The 22,179-nt window shown below is 44.8% G+C and overlaps 1 protein-coding gene across 1 annotated transcript in view; it reads right to left on the bottom strand.

The window, feature by feature from the left end:
- Positions 1-21,899, bottom strand: part of luzp1 (leucine zipper protein 1) — a 30,588-nt gene extending 8,689 nt beyond the window's left edge. Inside the window, exons 1-2 of the mRNA XM_068006747.1 lie at positions 18,694-21,899; positions 3,583-3,804 (exon numbers count right to left, since the gene is read on the bottom strand). Of these exons, the coding sequence (XP_067862848.1) occupies positions 3,583-3,804; positions 18,694-21,672 (3,201 nt within the window). The 5' untranslated portion in view covers positions 21,673-21,899. The remainder of the gene's footprint in view (positions 1-3,582; positions 3,805-18,693) is intronic.
- Positions 21,900-22,179: the final 280 nt, after the last annotated feature.

Below are 22,179 nucleotides of genomic sequence, written 5' to 3'. Positions count from 1 at the left end.
AACAATTTGGGCTTCATACTTTGACCACCAAAAGTACAGCTATAAAAGAAAAAGAGCCCCAAAAAGGTCCGAGCACATGCAGTGAGAAACCTAAACTGCCAGATGATTCAGATCCATCCCCGCACCCCCCTCCTCTCCCGACTACATGACCAGGTATCTTGGGATGCATTCCCTCCAGTAGGCCACTTGAAGTTAGATATTTCCCCCTCTCCATTAAACTGCTGGGGAACTTGGGAATGTTCCCACTTGCCTCCACTAGATTGTTGGAGAAATTGGGGATCCTCTCTATCACCAGGTGAGTTTGAAGAACCCACAAAAACTTTCTATTTTTAAAAAAAAAATCTTTCCAAGCCGTTCCCTTCCAAACATCTGCAAAACTCCTGATGCATCTTACAAAATGAAACTGGAGGGTCATTTAGGTTCTCTTTCTTTTCTTCATATTTTGTTTAACTTTGAGTTGGTTCAGTGGTTAATGGGTCATCATGTTTAAGCAGGCACAGCTTGATAAAATACTTTCAAGCAGTGGTTTAAAGAATGCCGAGGAAAACATGCATGGAAGAACTTTGCACAGATGTGACCAATTGCACGTCATTTATGTATTCAAGACTGCCTTTGACATTGTGTAACACACATTCCACAAATAGTATACGTGCGCACTTCCAATTAAACCCAGAGGTTTGTATCTTAACAGCTTTACATGCAAGACTTTAACATATTATATGACCATGTTTGTTGCTGGGCAATCATTTCAACGATTCCAATACAATGCATTCTGTGGTTAAATAGAAAATAATAGACTGACGTATTTGTTGTAAGGCAGCAACATGATCAAGGGAATTGGATAATACTTATAAGCATACTTTAAAACCTCATGTGTTGCAGCCTTGAATACAGTTCCAAGCTTGTTTATATTATTTATATTGTATACAGATTCCCATTTTTTCTTGCTTTCAAGCCTTTCCGTTTGAGTATCGCCACAAACTCCGTTCCCTCGCCATTGACTCCATCCCCCATCCCTCTCCCTGGCCACTGTCTGAGGCTGAACCAGACTGTTCGCAACCTTGGCGTCCTATTTGACCCTGAGATGAGCCTCTGACCACATATCCGCTCCATCACCATGACCGTCCACTTCCACCTCTGTAACACCGCCCGTCTCCGCCCCTGCCTCAACTCATCTGCTGCTGAAACCCTCATCCATAGACTTCACTATTCCAATGCTCTCCTGGCTGGCCTCCCATCTTCCACCAGCCATAAACTTGAGTTCATCCAAAACTCTTCTGCCCGTATGCTAACTTGCACCAAGTCCCATTCTCCCATCATCCCTGTGCTTGCTGACCTACATTGGCTCCCGGTCTGGGAACGCCTCGATTTTAAAATTCTCATCCTTGTTTTCAGTTCCTTCCATGGCCTCGCCCCTCCCTCTCTCTCTAACCTCCTCCAGCCCTACAACCCTCCGAGATCTCTGCACTCTTCCAATTCCTGCCTCTTGAGCAACCCCAATTTTAATTGGTGGCTCTGCCTTCAGCTACCTAAGTCCTAAGCTCTGGAATTCCCTCCCAAACCTCTGCGCCTCTCTACACCTCTCTCCTCCTTTTAAGACGCTCCTTAAAACCTACCTCTTTGGCCAAGCTTTTGGTCACCTGTCCTAATATCTCCTTATGTGGCTCGGTGTCAAATTTTATTTGATAACACTCTTGTGAAGCACCTTGGGACGTTTTAGTACGTTAAAGGCGCTATATAAATACAAGTTGTTGTTGTTGTTGCGGTTGGGAGTTTGCTTGCTCTGTTACTGCCAGTTTTTAATTACTAATCACTGCTGTCAATATGGATGTTTTTCCTACGTGACCTTGTATCACATAGAGGGGTAGAGTTGCCAACCCTCCAGGGTTGTCCTGGAGTCTCCAGGAATTAAAAACTCATCTCCAGGACCCTGCTACGAGCAACCCAGAAGACAAATCATAGGCACATTTAAAAAAAACTGTTGTCTTAAAAAAAAATTTCTTTGAACACTTTTGTTCATTAGTTATAAAAATATTGGCCATGGGGAAAAAAGGCTGTTTGACTGACAGCCAAGAATCATCCAATCGGGTAATGAAGAGTCTGTTCACTCTCCAATTGGTCGCAGGAAAGTGGTGCGTCGCGAGTATGGACATGTTGGTCAACCAATGGCAGGAGTGTGGGGGTGGGGCGTTGGAGGTCATGTGATGAAACCTTCAGGAATATGTTCAACCTGAGTTGGCAACCCTATACAGGGCGACTTACAAAGTTATGGTGTTCGTTGTAATGGAGACAAAAGCCAAGGTGGTTTGTATGGGAAATGATGCATTCACCGCCTGGATAATCCGGTATCTGTAAGTATGCTGGAGCATTCCTGCATTGTGGCTTGCTATTGCTGAGAAGCCCTATTCGGCAACCTGACATGCTGTTAGACTCTGCCTCACCTTTAATTAGTCCGTGCTATCAAAATAATTAGCCTATTCTGGCCATACCCCAGCTTTCAGCTATTGTGGCCTCGGAGACTACAAGGAGCAAACCAGCTTCTCAGTTCCAGGCGACCCAGCCCACTACTTGCTGGGCCTACTTACTGGAGAGCAAGGGCATCCCAGGGAAATACAGCTTTCAGTGCTGGCTGCAAGATAGTTCATCATCTCACTGTAGTGAAGTGCAGTCCTCTCCACAATAAACGTTTAGCTAAAGCATCTAGGGGACATAACCTGATCGGAATAAGTGATATTTGGCCTCCACCTAGAACTTGGGGAATATTAAGTAGTCTTGAGACTGTTCCTAGTGACTACAGTGCTGAGGGAATGCTGCACCGTCAGAGGTGCCGTCTTTTGGATGAGATGTTAAACCGAGGCCCCGTCTGTCCTCTTGGGTGGACGTAAAAGATCCAATAACAATATTTAAAGAAGAGCAGGGGCGTTCTCTCCGATGTCCTGGCCAACATTGATCCCTCAACCAGCACCTAAAACAGATGATCTGGTCATTTATTTCATTGCTGTTTGTGGGACCTTGATGTGCGCATTTGGCTGCCGCATTTCTTGCATTACAACAGTGACTACACTCCAAAAGTACTGCATTGGCTGTAAAGCACTTTGAGATGTTCAGAGGTTGTAAAAGCCACTATATAAAAGCAAGTTTCTTTCTTTTCCTTTTGCACAACCTGCCTACCCCCCCAATCCAAACCACCTCCCAGGAGGGACAGGTCGACCAACAGAGCAGTTGAATTGTAAAATGGTGTGTGTTATTTGCGAAATAAGTGAAAGCATAACTTTCGCTGTGGTACAACCTATTAGTTCAGAAACATGGGGACTGCCGTGATGAAGGATTTAAGGACTAACTGAAGAAGTTTCTATAAACGGAATCAGCATCTCGTTATACGGATACTTCCTCTCTCATGTTTTATGTCAAATTATCATGGCACAGAAATATATTGCCTCAAAGTCTCTTATGTTTGTGGAAACGTGATTTTTGTGTTTTAATTTTGAATGTCAATCCAAGCCCATTGTGCTGACGGCCAGCTTACTGTGCGTCACTCCCTCTAGTTCTCCCAACAATTCATCATCCTCAAAGGATACGTACTACAGGGGTCTTGTCCTCAGTCCTGGTACCAGTCTGATGGGTGGGACTGCCCCCAGGATTCCTCCTCAGTTCAAGTTTCACTGATTGCCTCTTGCCCACAGTTTCACTCCTTGGCACTCGCTCTGTGGCGATATCTGACAGGATCTGTTTCGCTAGTTCCTTTTTCTTTGACATCAAGCTGGAGTTGAGTGCAGAGTGCAAGTCTGAGCTGTCCTGCCCTGTCTGGACAAAGAGAGGGAGTTAGTAAGAACTATGTGAGCACAACCCTCAGGCTTAGACGCTTATCAAGGGAGGGATGCTGTACATTGCCAAATCATTTGAAACCATTGCTTTTGTTTTTGTTTTTAAATAGTGTACTAATGAATGCCAGAAGATTCCAGAAATACATAGCAAAGTATAAAGAACAAAGTTTAAGAATTTAGCAGTGCTTACTTAAATGCCAAATTTAAATACTTATTCTCAACTCTTAAATGCAGCAGAATATAAATATGAATACACAACATTCTTAACAATAGATGTGTCACATTCTGGAATGTAAGAGGAGCCCTGGACAGACTGTAGATACAGATTTCCATTGCAATTTGGCATTATATTAGCAACCATACATGATTCAACCTGTATTTCATTAACATTCTAATCTTCAAAGTTTATATTCCCCAGCCCCCCCTTCCCCAGCTTTTATATTTTTAGTAAGACACCAATTGATCTCCCAGACATTGCAGATGGCAAGTTGAGACTAAATGTAGTCTTCCAGTGAGGTAAGGTTAGAAGGCGGAGATAATTGGACCAGGTGTGCAGATGTAATCCAGTTGCCATTTTACAGTCGTACATTCTGTCCTTATTTTTCTTTCCATTATAACTTCTTGGGATTTATTTGCGCTTTTGACATCGGGTGGATGGTGGGCGGAGCAATCAGGAGCTCCACCCGACGTCAGCGAGAAGCCCGAACCATTTTGATGGTCGGGCTTCATTGACATTCTATTGGTGAGCTGCTTGCGCATTTCCAGTGCTAGTGGTCAGCTCCCGGTTTGGAGGGGGGAAGGGGGTGGCAGGGTGATTTCCAGCAGGCCTGATGTGCATTTAAAGCGAGCTTGCACCTCTTAGAAGGGGAGCAAGGATGGCTAGCGTGGATCCATGGCTCAGGTTGTACTGCGGTCCGGCTGGCGAACATGGGTTTTGGTGGAGAGGTATCGGGAGCCAGGTGTAAGGTGGATGGGCCTTGTCCCCAAGCAGCCAGCCTCCGACTTGTTGTGCTGGGTCAAAGGGTGGGGGAGGGTAGAGATGGAGGACGAAGGCAGCATGGCAGCTTCGAGGAAAGTGGGCACAGTCCTGCATGAAGCACTGGTGGTGATCATTCACCAGCTGAACATTAAGGGAGTGGAAGCATTTACAGTTCATGAAGGCTACTTGCTCAATGGCAGGTGCCCTGATGGCTATATGGGTGCAGTCAATCACTCCCTGTACTTGGGGGGTGGGGGGGGGGGTAGCCTGCTATATTTGCAAAACCTACAGCCCTTTCCTACTGGTTCCAGGTGTCCATGAGGAACATGATATACTGGTTGTCCTTTACGAAGAGGGTGTCAGTGACCTGCTTGATGCAGGCATGGACTGCAGTCTGACTAACATTACTTATGTCATCTGCTGCAGCCTGGAAAGCGCCCAAGGTGTAAAAAACTGAGGGCTGTAGTGACTTTTATTGCCACAGGCAATTCATTGCCAACTGTGCCAAAGCATTGCAAGGCTTGCTATAAGAAGCTGCACAGGTCTGTGACAGCCTCTCTGGAGAAGCACAGCCTCCTAATGCACTGCTCCTCAGTAAACTGGAGGTAGGACTTTGGGTCTATCGACCCTATGGGCAGGGTAAGGATGCCTATGGGCAGGGTAACGACGCCTATGGGCAGCGGCCAGTAAGGACGCCCGTGGGCAGGGTAAGGATGCCCATGGGCAGGGTGCGGACGCCTGTAGGTAGCCCTCCTCCTTTGTGAGCTCTTTGTAGCCCCAACTGCAGTTCCCTGAGGTTCCCCCGCATGTTGTTGCTGCTCCTCGTTCTCCAACAAGAATGGAGTGACCCAAGACAACGCCCATGTTCTGCAGTAGCTAGTACCTCCCTGAGCTTCCTGAAGGTTGTGAAGGAACTTCAAACAGAAATTCAGCCATTTCTAAGTCAAAAAAATCTATATAGATCAATCATTTTTTTTTCTAAACAGCTTCCAATGTGTGAGTACTTGCAGGTGAATGCCCCTTTAAAAAGCGCTGGAAATGGCCATTTCCAGTACAGCTGGGCGGGACCAGCACTGTGCGTTCCTCTCTCTATTTCACTCAAAAATGGCTTTGGGAGTCCTATTTACGTCACAGAATCCTAATTTGCATACTGCAATGACACTCCTGCCTGTTTCAGGTGCCCACCTGGGTTGTCTATCTCAAGGGCCCATCAAAATGGTGGTGGCTGGCAGTGGGAATGCGCCTGCATCATGGTTTTCAGTGCACTAATGACCTGACCTGCTCTTGCCCAAAAACAGGGATGAAAATTGGCTCCCTTATGTAAACAAATTAGAATGGAAACTGGCTATGTAAACTAGTCACGCTGTAATTATATCCTCCTGCCAGTAGTGGTGCTGCAACACCTCCATGGGGGCGGGGGGGGGGGGGGTGGGGAAAGCAGGGTGGATGGTACCATTACAACCTGTAAATGTGGAAATAGGAATTTATAAAGGCAAAAATGTTCACAGGACATGTGTACAGATGTAAAATTTTTAATATATTAATAGGTCGAACATTCTGGGACACTTTCCCTGTAAATGTTTTTGTAAGACGCACATGCTCCATAACAAAAACAATCTTGCAGGGCAAATGTCTGGTTTCTTTACAAGGTTTCTCTGTCTGCCTGAATGTTGGGGTGGTGGAGTGAAGAGCTACTGAATGCTAATAGCCTGTTCCCCACATTACAACAGTGACTACACCTCAAAAGTACTTCATTGGCTGTAAAGCACTTTGGGACGTCCTGGGGTCATGGAATGGCTCTCTGTAAATACAAGTCTCTCTTTTACATCGAGGACAATCAGGCAGGATGATTGCACGCTAGTAGCACAGCCCACCTGGTATTTGCCGATTTAAATTAATGGATGGAAAATCGGATGGCTCCATTCGGGGCATACGACCCTGCTGCCCAACTTTATGCTGTGTGCTGCGCACAGGCGATATAGAACATCTGAGTGCGATGACGAGAACAGCTGCATGGCCCAAACTGCCAAAATGGCAAAATCCAAGCTTTAATTTCAAACTTAAGTTAAGGTTCCACTTTATTTTAATCTAGATTAGATTACAGCCAACAATTGCACCTTTTCCAATTGGCAGTAAACTTCAAGGGTTACAGAACCAAGGCGGGTAGATGGAGTTAAGATACAGGTCAGCCATGATCGAATTGAATGGCAGAACAGGCTCAAGGGGCTGAATGGCCTTCTCCTGTTCCTATGTGCCTATGCTATAAAGAGCAGGACTCCAGACTTAAAACATTCAGCATCTCAGTGCAGTACAAGTGTCTACTTGCCCCAGCAGCTGGAAATCTTGTCTGTTGCAGGGCACCAGATGTTGCAGTCAGAAACGAGAGAGGTTTCCCTCCCCGCCGCTCCCCCCGCTGCACTCGTACATCACTATCCTCCCCAAACATAAGCAATAATTTAGCTTTGACCTAAAATAACTCACAGCCAAACCATACAGACATGTGGCACCGTTCTGGTGATTGTGCTTGGTTTCTGGACTCACTGCTTCCCCTGCCCTGTGGGAAACTGACAGGAGGGGAAAGGGTTGGATTCATTTACTAATTTTATGTAGGAGTTCATGGAAGCTCTAGACGCCCTTCAACAAATTACATTTACGTTTATGGTTTTTGGAGCACATGCGGAGAGAGCTCTCTCCCAGGTTTACATTTTTTGTTTCCAAATGTGCTCTCCTTATGTTTAGACCTTGTGTGTGGTCTGAAGAGTGGCATTCTGTAAGAATTTGGGAATATGCTCCGACACAGTTGTGCTGTACTATCAGTAACATAACTAAATATAAAATAAAGAGCATGTGTGAGGTGGGGGGGAATAAGAGGCGAAACCGTGAAATATGGAAAATATTCCCCAAGAACAAAAACTCCCAAGTAACCATGAGGTGATTGTTTATACAATGGTTGGGCTGTTTCTGGAATATTTTATATATTCCGCAGTATCCTGTTACATATTTTTGTCTTTACCTCGAAGGACGCAGAGCCAAGTGAAGAGGGATGGTATGCATTGTTGCTGAGACACGTTGATCTCTCCCAAGAATTTGTTCTATTCAGTAGATGTTTTACTGGAAGTTTTTTTTTCCCCATTGCTTCTCCTGAAGGCGCTGACCCCGCACTGAGGTACGATTCCATGGCCGCCAACGTCCTTCCCACCCAAGTGACCATTTTCCACACATGAGCCTAGAGTGGCTCAGTGGTAGCACTCTCGCCTCTGGGTCAAAAGATTGTGGGTTCAAGCCTCACTCCTGAGCCTTAAGCACAAAGTCTAGGCTGGCTGTTCAGTGCAGCACTGAGGGGTGCTACACTGTCAGAGGTGCTGTCTTTCAGATGAGACGTTAATCCGATGCCCTGTCTGCCCTCTCAGGTGACATAAAAGATCCTGTGGTGCGACTTGGAAGAAGAGCAGGGGAGTTCTTCCTGGCCAGTATTTATAAAAAGTAGATTATCTGGTCATTATCTCGTCGTTTTTGGGACCTTGCTGTGCGCCAATTGGCTGCCGCGTTTCCTACGTTACAGCAGTGACTACACTTCAAGAGTACTTCATTGGCTGTAAACCGCTTTGGGACGTCCTGAGGTTGTGAAAGGCGCTATATAAATGTAAGTTCGTTCGTTCTTTGAGAGTGAGTGTCGACAGATTGCTGAACCACCAGGACCAGCTCAGTTAAGCCCAATTCTGTTTTCGCATCACGTCCGCACTGTCCTGCAGGGGTCACTAATTAATGATCGGGAGTCGGAACCATGGTGTATTTTTTTGTTTGCCCCCTTCCTAGCCCGTGGCGCTGATGCCAGTCAAGCGGCTGAATTCAGCTAACTCAGCACAGACTGGGGGACCTCCATTCAGTACAGGTTATTCAATAGTTCAAAAATTTAAATTTTGCAGGTAGGATAATGAAGGACTTGCAAGGGACTAATAAGGCAGTGGGGTAATTAAGGGCTCTCACTGTGCCGTGAAACATGGGAGAAACTCAATGGGGCCGATTTTCGCCTTGCTGCCGCCCCGTTTGCGCCTGTAAATAAGGCAGTAGCAGGGGATGAAAATTAAATAAAAACACTGACTTAGCACTGGAGGTCGGCCTGTTCTGATTTGCTGGAGGACCTCGATTTAGGCGGCCTGTGCTCCTGCCTGAAACAGGCAGGGGCCTCATTAATATATTTAAATAAGGGACAACTGATGCAATTTTGGTGTCAATAGGCACTGCCACCGGTGATTCCTCAACCCACTGGCAAACCGTGGGCGGTACAGGTTAGGAAGCAGCCATTTGCAGCTCTACTTAAAGGGATCATAAAGTGCAGTCAGGTAAAGCTGGAGAAATTACTTTTTTTTCGTTGTTTTGGGGATTTAAAGGCTTCCTTAAGTTTAACTCCTTGCTGTTTCTTGTACTCTTTATATTTCTCTGCTGCTTAAACCTGCTGCTCTGTTGAACACCTGATCTTTTCAGTCCTCCCCTTTAAGATGCTGCTGCAGGCCCACGCAGCCCATGCTCTGCCGGATTTCCCGCCCTCCCCAAGCGGCAAGCTGCCTGTAAGCAGTGCGCTGAGCCAGATCCTGTCCACACTAGCGCACTTGCCAGCAGAGGTTGCTGGACAGTGATCAGGAGAGGGAACCCTGGTGAATTTCCCCTCCTCCCAACCCAGAGACGCTGGGACCGACCAACTGCAGTGCCCCTGCCAGTAACCTGGGCTGAGATCAGCTAAGTCAGCACCATCCAAGGATCAAACTTAAGACCTTTCTGGTTTGCATGGCTCATCTGCTCACTGAACAAACTTGCATAGCCCTTCATGATGGACTTAGAATTGTATCAACGCTAGGATTCTAAGATTAGTACTAATTGATTATTAAGCATTGTGGAAATTATTTTTAAAAAAATCAAACGTTGAACACTCTTAACCGGAGTGAAGCACTGGAGAGAGGGTGTTACCTAGCTTATAATATGATGAATGATGTACTATCCTGTAATTCTGCAAATTATAGTGTATTTTACCAGACAGAACGTAACACCAATAATTAACCTAGTTTTTAATTTAATTCTTAGGAATTGAGCACTTGAGTTAACTGATTCAAGCTGGAACAGCAATAAGGACCATACAGTTGGCTTCAGTAGCCTTGGGCTAGGGAGGGGTGAATTACTATGGTGCATGTTCCTGAACTGGACCCGTGATCGCTACTGGAAAGTACATACATGTGTAGGAATACGATGGAATGGGATGTGCAGGGTTGCCAACAGCTTGTGTTTTGAGTAAGCAGTCGACATTCTGGATGTCAATTCATGGCACTCGTATGGTACCTGAGAAGCTTGCCAATAACCTAACAGTCTGAGGCCCCAACAACAACTTGCATTTATATAGCGCCTTCAACGTAGTAAAAACGTCCCAAGGTGCTTTACAGGAGCGTTATCAGACAAAATTTGACACTAAGCCACATACAGAGATATTAGGACAAGTGATCAAAAACTTGGTCAAAGAGGTAGGTTTTATGGAGCGACTTAAAAGAGGAGAGAGAGGAGGAGAGGTTTAGGGAGGGAATTCCAGAAGGCACAGCCGCCAATGGTGGAGCAATGAAAATTGGGGATGCGCAAGAGGCTAGAATGGGAGGAGCATAGAGATCTGGGAGGTTTGTAGGACTGGAAGAGGTTACAGAGATTGGGCGAGGCCATGGAGGGATTTGAACACAAGGATGAGAATTTTAAAATCAAGGCTTTGCTGAACCGGGAGCCAAATGTAGGTCAGCGAGCACAGGGGTGATGGGACTTGGTGCGCGTTAGGATAGGGGCAGCAGAGTTTTGGACGAGCTCAAGTTTATGGAGGGTGGAAGGTGGGAACTACATAGAGCAGTTTCAGCCATGCAGGGCATATAGGGCATGGTGAGCACCATTACCAAGGCTATTATACAAGCTCACAATACATGTCCTGCACTTAAGAACGCTTTATAAGATGAACTTTTAAATCAAAATAGTTTTCAATTTGTTCTTCTGATTAATAAATTGAGTTGATTATTATTTTCCAAATGTGTTCCCCAACTGGATTCAGGCCTCTAATTCTGAGACGAAGTTACCAGGCCTCAGTTTTCTTTCTGTGTGTCCATCAACTTAACTTGATGGTGCGACACCTGCAGGATTAACTTGACCCAGGACCAACAGTGAGGACAAAGAGGGATTGGAGAACACATCGGCACTGGTCCTCCAGCCAACTGCAGCATGGGAGGAGGCGGAATTTGTGCCTGTGAATTAGACGGACCGGAGAGCAATGCCTCCGCTTTGTCTAAGCCCATGTTAAGGAGCCGCGAGACAGACTGGCCTGTGAATTCTTTTCAGGATGTTCCACCTCCAAATTGGTCCTTTTTGCACCCTGTACAACAGGCGCAAGGACCAATTTCTACCTCGAAGAGTCGATCAATCATGCAGCGTGTGAATGGAGTTCCATGTAGGCCAGACTAGGTAGGGGTAGTTGGTTCTCTGAAGGACATTAGTGAACCACTTGGGTTTTTAGGACATTGGCATCTTTTATGGTAATTCTTTCCAGTGCCAGCCCACAGATTTATTGCATTCAATTGCCACGGTGGTTTGCTAGTCCAGTACCTTTACCAGTTAAATACCATGCCCCCTTCTCGATGAAAATCTGTCTTTTTGTTGCCTCCAGAGCCCCGGGAGAAGACTCACACTGGAATGAAGTCTGTTTGTGGTCCTGCATTTGGTTGGAAATAGTCAGAGTTTTGCCTCTGTGTTGGAGGTGCTATTTGAGGGACCATGGGACATGGGATAAAGTAGAGCAAATAAATCAAAGGGCATTCAAACAGAACACAGGTTTCTGCATTTTATTTATTTACTTTTTCAAAAAGATTCAGCCACACTCTTGGTGCAAATAATGTTATCTGTATTTTGTATTTTTGTCTCTCTGAGCAGTTGTCTCCTCACCTGGATTACTCTGCATATTACTTCCCTGGGAACATTTTCCAGGTTGGTCCCGCCTCTTCCTGCACCCAAAGTAACAGTATTCAATTTAATTCAGGAATGTGACTTAATTCTGCTTTTCTAATCTATTGCGTGATGCAAACCGATCAGATTTTTCCCTTTGCATCTTCAATCCATTACCGTCCCTGGTAGTTTGAAGTGCAGAATAATATATATTTTTTTAATCGCTCGCCAATTTGCTCCTGAAAATGCTGGCTCCTTGCTGCTCTATGGTGCTACAGGTGCTGGTCATTCTTCAGGACCTCACCCTAGGGCCCGTTATTCATACGTGCCAACCATCAGTGTTTCATGCTGGCATTAAGTGTTTCCCAAGTCCTGTCTACCTGGCTACCATTTGCTGATGGAAATCAGTGCTTTTACTGCCTCTGGCACTTCTCGCTAGTTGCCCCCAAACTGTCTCAAAATTTGTTTGTGTGGAGTTTTACTGATATTAATGGCTCTTAAGGTGGTTCTTTGGGTTGTCATGGCATGCGTTTAAGGCCTGCACAAGTAATCAGCATGGAATCTTGTAAGGCTCACACAGGTTTCACTGATTTTCATAAGGCTTTTGATGTGGTGCCTCATTTGGCCCTCATCGAGAAGCTGAATGCTAAGAGAGTACAAGGCCAATGTTTGGATTTTATCCACAATATGGACTGTAGGTCCCAGACCTTATGTATGGTTAGATGAGAGACTCACGGAACCTCTCTCTAAGAGCGAGGTAATCACCTCTCTCATCAATCCTATGTTGGATAACATCATAAAGGATAGTCTCAGAGTGTCTCTTCTGGGTATTTCTGAAATGTACACCTCAAGAAACTTATCATCCAGGACAGAGAAGTTCCCTTGATTGGTGCCCCTCTTGCCAGGCTCATTCTCCACCCCGTCCATCACCGGCAGACTGTGGCTGCAGTATGTACGATCTACAGAATGCACTGCAGCAACTCAGCAAAGTTACTTTGACAAGCACCTCCCTCCTTCCATTACAACCTATATCACCGAGAAGGATGAGCAGCAATGTCATGGGAACACCATCACATCCAAGTTCCCCGCCAAGTCACACGCCATCCTGCCTTGGACGTATATCGGCTGTTCCTTCATCATCGCTGGGTCAATATCCTGTAATTCCCAATCTAACCATATTGTGGGATCACCATCACCCCAGGAATTGCAGTGGTTCAAGGAGAAGGCCCACCACCACCATCACCTTGTCAGGGCAACTAGGGATGGACGACAAATGTGGCCTTGCCAGCGGTGCCCATATCCCGAGAATAAATAAATATGATGAAGCTAAGGAAACAGTTACAGCAGATTGTTTATTTTCAGTGTTGAAGCAAATAGTTGTGCTACAGTAAACACTATATGAAAGCCCTGATGAAGGATTTGTTTTTGTCCAGAGTTAGCTAGACCATGATAAATGGCAGTATTAAGAATAATATTGGTTTTGGCACTGCCAGAATAATAAAAATTCCTGCTTTGCTCTTTTTTTTTTCTTTTACTAATTGGCTACTTCCACCCAATAAAGATATTTCCACAAATTGCTTGAGAAACTGCATCTTCCGCTGAGACACTTTGCCAGGGAGGTTACAGCAGTTTTTGAACAACGGTGACAAATGATGTTATTACTGTAACTATTTTTTAAAAAAAAACTATTTAAAGGAACCTTCCTGCTGCTTAGTTGGTGGACCACTGGAATACCAAGCCAGAGAGTAGCAAGCTTAGATGTTTACCCTTACTGTCATTGTCGCTCATTGTGTGTCATCAGTATTTGACAACATCTCTATGCCACTGGTAGTTTTCGAGGTGGGTGACCCCCTGCAAATATTTACATGTTCCTGGGGCACCCCTTGTCCTAATTTCCGAAAGACGGTGACAGCCGCCCAAAGGAAACAATGTTATCACTTCAGAGGTTGAGCCCAATCCTGATTTTGGCTGATAGCCACACATGTAGGAGTCACCAGATAGCGATCTAGAGCAGGAACCCAGGGTGATTCTCCCCCAACCCGCTGCTCCCTAGCTCAGATTCATTGAGGCCAATTGTAGTGCCTCTATTATTAATCAACACAGATTACGAATTAAACCTGGAACCTCCTCATCATCATGGCTTAGTATTACACTGGATAATGACTTTATCTGCCATTAGGCGAGCTTATTTATATTAACATTTCTCTAGTTTATCCCTTCGAATAGCTTCCATTATTTTACTTTATTCCTGAATTTAGGCTAATGGACCTATAGTTGTCCAGGTAAAATTCATTGTCCTTTTCAAATAAAATGTACTACATTTGCTTGTCTCCATTCCTGCAGAGCCTCAACAGTGCCTAACCACTCCTTTGTGATAATAGCCAATGCCCTGCAAACGTGTTTCTGAGTTTACTTCAGCAAGTCCTGATATATTTCTTGATGGGCATTAAAGATTTTTGTCTTGGAGATCTCTTAATGGCTTAGTGGGTTGTGAATTGTGTATCGCACAAAATCCCGGACCAGCAACGCTTTGATTTTAAAATTCTCATCCTTGTTTTCAAATCCCTCCATGGCCTCTCCCCTCCCCACCTCTGTAACCTCCTCCTACATCCCTTCCAGATCTCTGCACTCCTCCAATTCTGGCCTCTTGCACATCCCCGATTTTAATCGCTTCACCATTAACAACCGTGGCTTTGGCTGCCTAGGCCCTAAGATCTAGAATTGCCTCACTAAACCTCTCTGCCTCTCTCTCCTCCTTTAAGACGCTCCTTAAAATCTATCTCACCTGTCCTAATATCTGCTTATGTGGCTTGGTGTGAAATTTTGTTTTATAATGCTCTTGTGAAGCGCCTTGGGATATTTCACTATGTTAAAGGCGCCATATAAATGCAAGTTGTTGCTTATTAGTACAGGGAAAATAATGTACTATTAAGTCATGGTGATGGTCAAAAATCTAATAACATCAAGAACCCTCTCTTTGTGGATCCCCTAGAGTCTGGGGACCCCAGTTTGAAAAATTATGCATTCCGAGGAAGTGGAGTGTAACTGAACAAAAGAACATTTACTCTCCTCACATTTAGGCCCAACCATCTTCAGCTGCTTCATCAATGACCTTCCCTCCATCATAAGGTCAGAAATGGGGATGTTCGCTGATGACTGCACAGTGTTCAGTTCCATTCGCAACCCCTCAGATAATGAAGCAGTCCGAGCCCGCATGCAGCAAGACCTGGACAACATCCAGGCTTGGGCTCGTAAGTGGCAAGTAACATTCACGCCAGATAAGTGCCAGGCAATGACCATCTCCAACAAGAGACAGTCTAACCACCTCCCCCTGACATTCAACGGCATTACCATCACCGAATCCCCCACCATCAACATCCTGGGGGTCACCATTGACCAGAAACTTAACTGGACCAGCCATATAAATACTGTGGCTACAAGAGCAGGTCAGAGGCTGGGTATTCTGCGGCGAGTGACTCACCTCCTGACTCCCCAAAGCCTTTCCACCATCTACAAGGCACAAGTCAGGAGTGTGATGGAATACTCTCCACTTGCTTGGATGAGTGCAGCTCCAACACTCAAGAAGCTCGACACCATCCAAGATAAAGCAGCCCGCTTGATTGGCACCCCATCCACCACACTAAACATTCACTCCCTTCACCACCGGCGCACTGTGGCTGCAGTGTGTACCATCCACAGGATGCACTGCAGCAACTCGCCAAGGCTTCTTCGACAGCACCTCCCAAACCCGCGACCTCTACCACCTAGAAGGACAAGAGCAGCAGGCACATGGGAACAACACCACCTGCACGTTCCCCTCCAAGTCACACACCATCTCGACTTGGAAATATATCGCTGTTCCTTCATTGTCGCTGGGTCAAAATCCTGGAACTCCCTTCCTAACAGCACTGTGGGAGAACCGTCACCACACGGACTGCAGCGGTTCAAGAAGGCGGCTCACCACCACCTTCTCGAGGGCAATTAGGGATGGGCAATAAATGCCAGCCTCGCCAGCGACGCCCACATCCCGTGAACGAATAATAAAAAAAAATAATCCACAAAACTTTTATACTAACTACACACAACCGTTGTATGTTTTTTGCAATGCTCCTTGTGATGGGCTCACTCGCTTGCTTATGGCAACCCATTTTGCCAGGGAAGTGCTGTAGCACCACAAGATCCAGCGTTAAAGGGCAGAAGGGCCCGGAGATTAGTGATGTCCCATTGAAGGCCTTGGCCAAGACCGAGGCTTTCAACAGGTAAGTGTTGGATGTGGGGCAGAGGGAGAGGAAGCCGTTACAAGTCCATTACCGTGGCTTCCCAGGGTCTATCGCCACCTCCCCCAGGGAAGCAGAGGTAACATAGATGGATGAAAGGGAAACCCGCCAGGGACCCGGGCACCACCACCCTTCATTTGCATGGGGTGGATAGGGAAAGGGACAGTCCCAGTGGCGGGGGGGTAGGTAGGAGAATCCTGGCTGGGATGGTGAGGTTGGGGTAGTCCTCAGTGCCCAATTTCACCCTTTTTTCTGCTGCGATCTCACCCAATTTTGGGCAGATTCACAGTGGAAGACCACCCCTCTCCTAAAAGTAAGGTGACTAATGCATGAATGGCGTGATACACAAACCATAAATCAGTACAGCTCTTTTTAACTTCTCGAAAAGAACATCGTGTGGCCTGTGAGTAATGACTGGCCTCACAGTTAAAAACAGCCCCTTCGTTCAGGATATTTTTCGTCCCATTCCTGATTATGGATTGCAAAGTTCCAAGAATACTTGTTTTTTTAAATTAAAATATTTTTGAGTTGTTAAAAAAAATTTTCCAAGCTCCCTTGGGTCCTTTTAGTGCTGTACATCATTCCCTGCGTGCAGGGCGGACAAGCTGTTGTTGATTCTTTGCCAGTGATGTTCAGGGACTGGCCACTAGGAGGTGCACAAGAGAGACCCAAGGTGACTGACTTGCTGAAGTTATTTTTTGTTCTGGTTTTCCTGTGGAGGAAATGCACACCATTCTCTTTTTGGCTCCCTCATGGCTTGGCCCAGCTTGAGATCAGGAATTTGCCATAAGGGTAAACCGAGGCCACAAGCATGCCTCCTACCAGACCCTGGTGCAGCGTGTTTGATGTGGTTCTGGCCTCGGTGTGTTTTTTTTAAAAAAAAATTCCTCTATATGCTTTTTACATTTTGAACATCTTGAAGTGCTCAAACCAGCTGACTTGGTCAGTTTCAGCCCGAATCTAGCCAAACCTCAAGCGATCCAGTTGGTACAATCATCCCCACTGAAATGACCAGTTTCTCAATTATGTCACCCATTCTTTGTTCTTATGATCAGTACTCACTCATTTAGCCCGCTGGCATCGTTCATTGCAAATTCTCGATCAATGATAAAGTACTCATAATCAATGTATGGGTCTTCCTGCCTTGACAATACATTAATAATGTGACATACACTAATAATGTGACATACACTTAAATAGCCATACTTGCGCTATTTAAGTGTATGTCACATTATTAATGTATGTTGAGAATACACTAGGGGTGAAATCCATTTTGGACTGTGACTCAGATCAAGTGACAGCAAATCGACAGTCTGTTTTACACCCCTTCTTGTCTACTGAAGTCAATGGAAATAAAAATCGGACAGAGTGTAAAACAAGCGGCCGATTCACTCTCGCCTGCTTTGCACTACTGCCCCCAAGACAAATTTATACCCCCACTGATTGTATCATTCTGAGGTAGGAGGCGAATAATTAACCAATGCTTTAACATTGTGCCTACTACTGCAACAGAAGGGAAACATCCAAGGGGTTCACAATGAGGTTCAAGGCTATCCTAAAAGGGGGCCTTTTTAGTTCGATCAATGTCACCACTGAATTTTTCTACATATTTTATTCGTACTGTAGGAAAAGTTTTTTAAGATTAATATTTTTACCATGGTAACATATTTTAATGAAAATGTTGTACACCTGAAAAAAGGAACCAGACATATCAAATTATTCTTTTGTATTTTGACATCTCTCGCCTATAGTGAATTCTGTACTAACTGCTTAGGCAAACACAGCACTCGTTTTGTGCATGTCAAGGTCCCACTTTATCATATTTTTGGGTGTTATCCGAGTGAGGAATATTGGCCAAGACACCAGGAGAACTAACTTTCTCCTCCTCCTCTTCAATTAGTCTCACGGTTCAGGTGGATGCTAAAAGGTCCTATCAGGGAAGGAAGTTCGGGCTTTGGTTTAAAGTCTCATCCAAACTGCAGCACCCCCTCACCAATACTGTTCAGGAGCATCGGCCTAAGTTCTGAATTTAGCATCCTACAGCGGCAGCTTGAACCCTCAATCTTCTGACTCAGAGGCATGAGTGCTTCTAACTGACCTAAATTGGTACATACATAGCTTTGTAGATAATCTGACTGGGGATATGCTTTAGATGGGAATTGTGAGTCTGCAGAGACTTCAGTTACCTATACGTCTTAGTAGAAAAAATGGTTTAAATAAGTGAGCGCAGAATGCATTTAACAGAGAATTAAGAAACAGTTGAGAAAAGATCCCAATAATTAAATGCAAGTTGGCAATGAAAGGAATCATTTTGCCACTGAGATTTTGGGGTGAAGTTGGCCCATATTGTGCCCGATTTCTGGATGCTAAATGAGGGTTTTGAATAAAAAAAATCATTCTTGGGATGTGGGTGTTGCTGAAATGGGCATTTATTGTCCATCCCTAGTTGCCCTGAGAGACTAGTAGTGGTTTTTGAACTGAGTAACTTGCTACCACTTCAGAGGGCACTTAAGAAATGCAGACCATCACTGTGTCATAAAACAGGCTGAAATTAATAGGAAAATGTTTTGCTATTTCAAACGCTTGTATTGCTAAATTAATCATCACGCCATTAGTTTGAAAGCAGTGGCCCACCACTGTTGTAAATGGGACTTACCAAAGAATAGGTGTTATTCCAGTCTGCCACTTTGGATGCAACTGTGGCATTCTGCTTCCTTCGTATAATTGTTTCTGCTGAACTGAAGTAGCTCCGATGTGGAGCCGTTTCTGACGTTAGGCTACTTTTAGGTTCCACTGTGTCCAGAGAATTTGAAAAGTTATTCAACCTCTTTGTGTACCCTTCAGATAAGTTTCCTTTAGCGCTGCTGTTCTGCTCAGCTGCCTCATTTGAGGCAGTGGTACGATTTGTTCTCCTTACGGTTATTCTAGAAAAATCCGTGCCGGCATCGCTTTCATATCTAGTAGACTCTGATTGGGCTACTGTGCGACTGTTTCTCCATGAAGCCCTCTCCAGTACATTCACAGGACTTTTTGTCTCTGTTTCCGCTTGGTTAGTTGTGCGATTCCTCCTCCTCAATTCGTAGGAAGTTACACTGCTGTTATCATCAGCAAACTCGGAAGACTTTATTGTAATACTGCTGCTAACTGACACCTCAGACTCTGATTCGGTCTCGTCCTCATCGCAGCTGTCTGACTCAGATGGCTTCATTGTAATATCACTCCTACGGATTGATATTTCATAAGGTACACTAATATTGCTCCTTTGTAAAGATGTTTCACTTGAACCTATAGTAATATTGCTTGTGGAAGTATGTTTTTCCTTTGGCATTACAGAGCTATTGACTCTTTGAGAAGGCAAATCTGATGGAAGTATTGTGATGCTACTTGTCACTTTATTTGGCACAGTTTTTGGTGAGAGCCTTTGCTCTCCAGCACTAGGCTCTGTTCCAGCTGTCATCACTTCCTTCTTATCTATGGCGATGATAGCAGGCTTAATAATTGCTTTGGATCTTAGCCCCTCTCTAGGACTACAAACTCTCTTCAACTCTGGGCCTGGCTTTTGACTCACAGTTACATCTTCGGAAGCAATGGCTTCAGTGTGTTTATATTTTATTGGTTCTTCGTCTGTGTAACATTTCACAGCAGTGTACTCCAAACTGATGTCCTGGGACCTTGTTGAATGCAAGTATCTTGACCTGCGTGGTCTTGTCATGGAGGTAACTGCCATGATGGTTTCTGGTTCATCGAATGATGGCAATTTTTCTGCAGACTTTACCATAGGGGATTCATTATCGGTAGCGAGGGGTACTTCAACCTCAACCAAAAAGGCATTCTTGGGCTCACCGTGGGATGTTGGAGAAGATGTATGATTCCTATAAGATGGTACTGTTCCATTCAAAAGGGTAGCAGGAGTACTTGTTGATGATGAGTCCTCACCGGAATCATTAACCTCATCTTGAACCGTAATATTCTCATTTTCAGAATTGTGTAAATAGCTGAGAGTTTTCTTCTGTCTTTCAGAAAGTGCTGATGATTGCTCCAAGTCACTATAGTCTCTGGATGCTTTTTCCGGTTTATTCTTTGGTCCGTTTTCACTCTGTTTACTCTGAGTGGTCCAGGGTCTCTTTACATTTGGCTCGTTGGCTGCTGGAGGATAGCGACTGAGCACTGATGGTTGCTCTCTAGGCTTCTTAAGCTTCTCTGGGTGCAGATCCTGATCTTTCTGTCCAGAGCTATAGCTGTGTACAGAAGACTTATCTTCTGATTTCTTTTCATTGGTAGCTGTCATTCTTGGGTTGGAAGAGGTCCTCTGAAATCTTCTACTCGCACTGGGACTGAGAGGGCGTCTATAACTTTTCCCTATATTGTCATCCTCTAGCAACAAGTCTCTGTTTATCACTTTTTCCCTCTGTGACCTTGGCTGAGATGAAACCTCGTGAATCTTTTCTTTCAGGACTTGTGGTTCAGCTGCAACGCCTTTGTACTTTGGTTTGTCATGTCGAGACTTAATGCGAATCTCCTGATGTGCAGTCTCACCATTTTCTAAGGCTTTGTTCCTTGACATTTGCAATTTCATTTCCTCTATCTGGTCGGCCAGCAGTTTGGACTTGTTTTGTTCACTCAGAAACTTTTCTTGTAACTCGTTGTGTTTTGCTTCTGTTTTCTTCAGGTCCTCCTCCACCTTCTCAAGCAGTTTCAGACGTTTCTTCAACCTTTCTATTTCTTGAGTGAGATCCTTAATTTTATTGTCCTCCTGTCCTTCTTGGGCTTCTTTGTTTCTGAGCCCAACATTATGTGTTATCTTTAGAGAGTCTAAACCCTTCTTCGCCAGGCTAACTTTAGAAGACAGGCCAATGGACATGTCTTCCTCAATCCTGAGATCACCTCTGTCCCCTGTGTAATTATACGTTTTCTCATTGACATTTGTCCTGAAATTCGAGGAGTTCCTACTTTGATCTGAAACATTTATCTTGTTGTTTTGTTCTAATTTCTTTGTGAGGTCCTGTATAACTTGTTCATTTTGCTTCAGTTTTTCATTCATGGTCTTTCTTTCCTCTGCTAAAATGACGGTCAGAGATTTTAATTTTTCTAGCTCTTCGATTATGTTTTTTTCTGCTTTATCAAGTCTACTTTCCGATGACTCAAGTTCTTTTACTCTTGATCTAAGTACCTCCAGTTCCGTAGTCAACTTCCTGGTGAGGTTCTTCTCTTCATTCAAGCTTAGGCACAGCTGAGTGCAGTCTGATTTACTTTTATTAAATGCTTCTTCCAATTTTTCCAGTTCTGCCATCCTGTCCTGCAGTTTCTCAATCTCCACTTTTAGGTCTATACTCAGCTTAACCTCTGTCTCCAATTTCTCTTTCAGGTTCCTGCACATATCCTCAGCTTTCCTGACCTCTTCGTCCTTCCCCTCAATGGTAAGTACCCTCTTGCGTAAGATGTCCACCTCGGTCAGTAAGCTGGAGTTACTGCCTTCAGCTTGGATGACTTTATCCTGCAGGTCCATTAACTCATCCTCCGTTCGATGCAGATTTTTTGTGGCCTCCTCTAGCTCATCAATGCGGCGGCCCAAGCTGGTCAGCTTTAGCCGCAGTTGCCGGTTTGAAGTCTCTTTGAGGTTCATTGTGTCAGTCATCTCCTTTCCTTCAGAGGTCTTGCTGAAGGCCAGGTTCAAGGGGGGAAATAATTTATCTTTCTTCTGTGCACTTTTTCCTCCCTCTTTTGGGCATTTAAGCACTGCCGCTTCTTGTGGCTGGACTTTCTTTCTTCAGTCCCAAATTATCCTCAAGCACTATTTTCGGTTCTATGGAAATCTTTTCTTCCTTTGCACCTGAAATGATCTTTTAGGATCCAAAAGCATTTTAACCTGTAAAGAAAAAAAGAAGACACTTGAGAAATCTCGCCAGGGTGGTTTCAGGAGTTTTAATGAACAGTATTCAATGTAGTTACCTCAGTCAAGAACTTTGCATACACAGTGAACGGTGATTATAACCCTTGAGAAAAGACAATCACCGCAAATTTCCTCTGGGATTCTCCCGACTGGTTGCTGTAACTTTGGCGGAAACCCTGGGTACAGGCGTAGACGGGATTTCTGCCAAAGTTACAACAGCCGATTGGGAGGACCCCCGAGGAAATTCCTGGT

This window comes from Heptranchias perlo, chromosome 26, assembly GCF_035084215.1.
Source record: "Heptranchias perlo isolate sHepPer1 chromosome 26, sHepPer1.hap1, whole genome shotgun sequence".
NCBI classification, from domain to species: domain Eukaryota; kingdom Metazoa; phylum Chordata; class Chondrichthyes; order Hexanchiformes; family Hexanchidae; genus Heptranchias; species Heptranchias perlo.
This window is presented reverse-complemented; position numbering and strand designations above follow the sequence as displayed.